At 55.8% G+C, this 3,250-nt stretch overlaps 1 protein-coding gene across 1 annotated transcript in view; it reads left to right on the top strand.

Moving 5' to 3' along the window:
* Positions 1–626: 626 nt before the first annotated feature.
* The window catches only part of LOC103779135 (alpha-actinin-4-like), a gene marked incomplete at both ends in the record, with an annotated part of 4,011 nt that continues 1,387 nt past the window's right edge, over positions 627–3,250 (top strand). Inside the window, 5 exons of the mRNA XM_008946753.1 lie at positions 627–735; positions 825–965; positions 1,940–2,122; positions 2,309–2,443; positions 2,691–2,870. Coding sequence (XP_008945001.1) covers positions 627–735; positions 825–965; positions 1,940–2,122; positions 2,309–2,443; positions 2,691–2,870 — 748 coding nt within the window. The remainder of the gene's footprint in view (positions 736–824; positions 966–1,939; positions 2,123–2,308; positions 2,444–2,690; positions 2,871–3,250) is intronic.

Here is a 3,250-nt window from a genome sequence, read left to right as displayed (position 1 = left end):
AGTTGAGGACCTGAGAAAGGGGTTGAGGAACCCCAAATGGGGCTGAAGAATCAAGTTCAGGAGCTGAGGAGCCAGGAATAGGGCTGAGGGACCAAGGCCAGGAACTGAGGAGCCTGAAATTGGGCTGAGGACCTGAGAAAGGGGTTGAGGACCTGGGAATGGGGCTGAGGAACCAAGGCCAGGAGCTGAGGAACCAAGGTCAGGAACTGAGGAACCAAGGTCAGGAACTGAGGAACCAAGGCCAGGAGCTGAGGAACCAAGGTCAGGAACTGAGGAACCTGAAATTGGGCTGAGGAACCAAGGCCAGGAGCTCAGGAACCAAGGTCAGGAATTGAGGAACCTGAAATTGGGCTGAGGAACCAAGGCCAAGAGCTCAGGAACCAAGGCCAGGAGCTGAGGACCTGAGAAAGGGGTTGAGGAACCTGAAATGGGGCTGAGGAACCAAAGTCAGGAGCTGAGGACCAGGGAATGGGGCTGAGGAACCAAGGCCAGGATCTAGCTGTCTCCACGCCTCGGTGCCTTCTCCAGAAGAGCCAGTTGACCCCGTGGTGGGGCGTGGAGGACCTCAAGCCACCCTGGAGCATCTCGTGGTCCCTCACCCCACCCCTTCCTCCCCTCTCCCCCAGCGAGCTGGACTACTACGACTCCCCCAGCGTCAACGCCCGGTGCCAGAAGATCTGCGACCAGTGGGACGTTCTGGGCTCCTTGACCCACAGCAGGAGAGAAGCTCTTGAGGTAAAACACCACCCAAGGTCCCAAAATGGGGCCAGGGTGACCACCCTGGGGGTTGGGTTCTGCTGTTCCTGACTCCTGGCCCCGTGTAGAAAACGGAGAAGCAGCTGGAGACCATCGACGAGCTGCACCTCGAGTATGCCAAGAGGGCAGCTCCCTTCAACAACTGGATGGAGAGCGCCATGGAGGATCTCCAGGACATGTTCATCGTCCACACCATCGAGGAGATCGAGGTAGGAGGCCCTGGGTGGAGGGGTGGGGGAGGTCCTGGAGCCCTCAGCTTCCTGGCGCCTGTTCTCGGGGGGTTTCTTGGCCATCTTTTCATTTATCACCCATCTTTGAGATGGTTTCTTGGCTGTTTCTCCTTCATCTTCTTTTCCAAGATGGTTTCTTGGCTGTTCTTTCTTCTTGTCCTGTCTTGAGATGGTTTCTTGGCTATTTCTCCTTCATCTTCTCTTCTGAGATGGCTTCTTGGCCCTTATCCCTTCATCTCATCTTGTTTGAGGTGGTTTCTTGGCCATTTTTTCATTTATCACCCATCTTGAGATGGTTTCTGGGCTTTTTCTCCTTCATCTTTTCTTCTGAGATGGCTTCTTGGCCGTTCTTTCTTCATCTTGTCCTGTCTTGAGATGGTTTCTTGGCCGTTTTTCGGGCAAGCTCTTGTTCTGAGGTGGTTTCTTGGCCATTTTTTCATTGATCACCCATCTTGAGATAGTTTCTTGGCTATTTCTCCTTCATCTTCTCTTCTGAGATGGCTTCTTGGCCGTTCTTTCTTCATCTTGTCCTGTCTTGAGATGGTTTCTTGGCCGTTTTTCGGGCAAGCTCTTGTTCTGAGGTGGTTTCTTGGCCATTTTTTCATTGATCACCCATTTTGAGATAGTTTCTTGGCTATTTCTCCTTCATCTTTTCTTCTGAGGTGGCTTCTTGGCCGTTCTTCCTTCATCTTGTGCTGTTTTGAGATGGTTTCTTGGCCGTTTTTCGGGCAAGCTCTTGTTCTGAGGTGGTTTCATGGCCATTTTTCATGCAAGCTCTCCTCCTGAGGTGCTTCCTCATCCCGTTTTCATCGATCTCCTCTTCCGAGCTGCTTTCTTGGCCACTCCTCCTCCACCCTCCAACGCTTGGGAGCTTCACTGGGAGCTGGGAAGGCCGAGTTGGTGCCAAACCCTCCTGGAGGCACCTCCCCAACCTTTCTCCCCTTTCCTGGCAGGGCCTCATCGCCGCCCACGACCAGTTCAAGTCCACCCTTCCCGACGCCGACAAGGAGCGCGAGGCCATCCTGGGCATCCAGCGGGAAGCTCAACGCATCGCCGACTTCAACAGCATCAAACTCTCTGGGAACAACCCCTACACCTCTGTCACCCCCCAGATCATCAACTCCAAGTGGGAACGGGTGAGAACCTCCCCTAGGGCCACCACCAGTTTGCCCTTTCCTCACCACGCTGGTCTACGGCGGGCTGGAGCTCCTCAGCGGGCTTCTACCTATCATGTTTGGAGCACCGTGGGGTTCACCAGCCCTCCAGCTCCAAAAGTTTGTCCCTTGGGGTTTCTCCAACGTTGTCCCCCTTCTCCTTGGCAGGTCCAGCAGCTGGTGCCCAAGAGGGACCACGCTCTGCTCGATGAGCAGAGCAAGCAACAGTCCAACGAGCATCTCCGGCGGCAGTTCGCCAGCCAGGCCAACATCGTGGGGCCCTGGATCCAGACCAAGATGGAGGTGAGGGCTCCAGGCTGGTTGTCCTGGTGGCTTCTGTTGGAAGCAGGGTGGGGAAGGTGGAGCTGCCACCCCAAGGACCTCCCTTTGGAGCGAGAGCCTCCAAAAAGCCACGAGTCCGTTGATGAAAATGCTCCTCAGGGCTGATGCTCGTGGTTGGCAGCTCCCAGTGAGGACCACGGGTGGTTGGGTGGGTTCCTCCAGAGCCTCGGGGTGATGGTCCCTGGGGTGGTTCTCCCCCCACCTCCAGGAGATCGGGCGCATCTCCATCGAGATGAATGGGACCTTGGAGGACCAGCTCGACCACCTCAAGCAGTATGAGCAGAGCATCGTGGACTACAAGCCCAACCTCGACCTCCTGGAGCAGCAGCACCAGCTCATCCAGGAGGCCCTCATCTTCGACAACAAGCACACCAACTACACCATGGAGGTGGGTGCCCTGTGCCCAGGGTGGGGGGTGGTCACACTCCCAGAGCCTAAGCGGGCATTGGAGGGCACCCAGAGAAGGTTTGGTGGCACTCAGAGAAGGTTTGGTGGCAGCAGGAAGGTTGGGTGACACCCAAGGGTGTCTTGTCCCACCTAGTTAGATCCTTGTAGAGCCCAGTCAGACATCAAAATGCATCCAGAGAAGGTTTGGTGGCACCCAGAGATGATTCAGGGGCACCAAGGAGGTCAGGTGACACCCAAGGGTGCCCTGTCCTATGTAGCTGGAACATTTTAGAGCCAAACCATCCATTGAGATGCATCCAGAGAAGGTTTGGTGGCACCCAGAGATGGTTCAAGGGCACCCAGAGAAGGTTCAGGGGCACC

This window comes from Merops nubicus, unplaced genomic scaffold (genome assembly GCF_000691845.1).
Source record: "Merops nubicus isolate BGI_N331 unplaced genomic scaffold, ASM69184v1 scaffold1829, whole genome shotgun sequence".
NCBI classification, from domain to species: domain Eukaryota; kingdom Metazoa; phylum Chordata; class Aves; order Coraciiformes; family Meropidae; genus Merops; species Merops nubicus.
The sequence above is the reverse complement of the archived record's forward strand: the minus strand, read 5'-3'. Positions and strand labels throughout refer to the sequence as shown.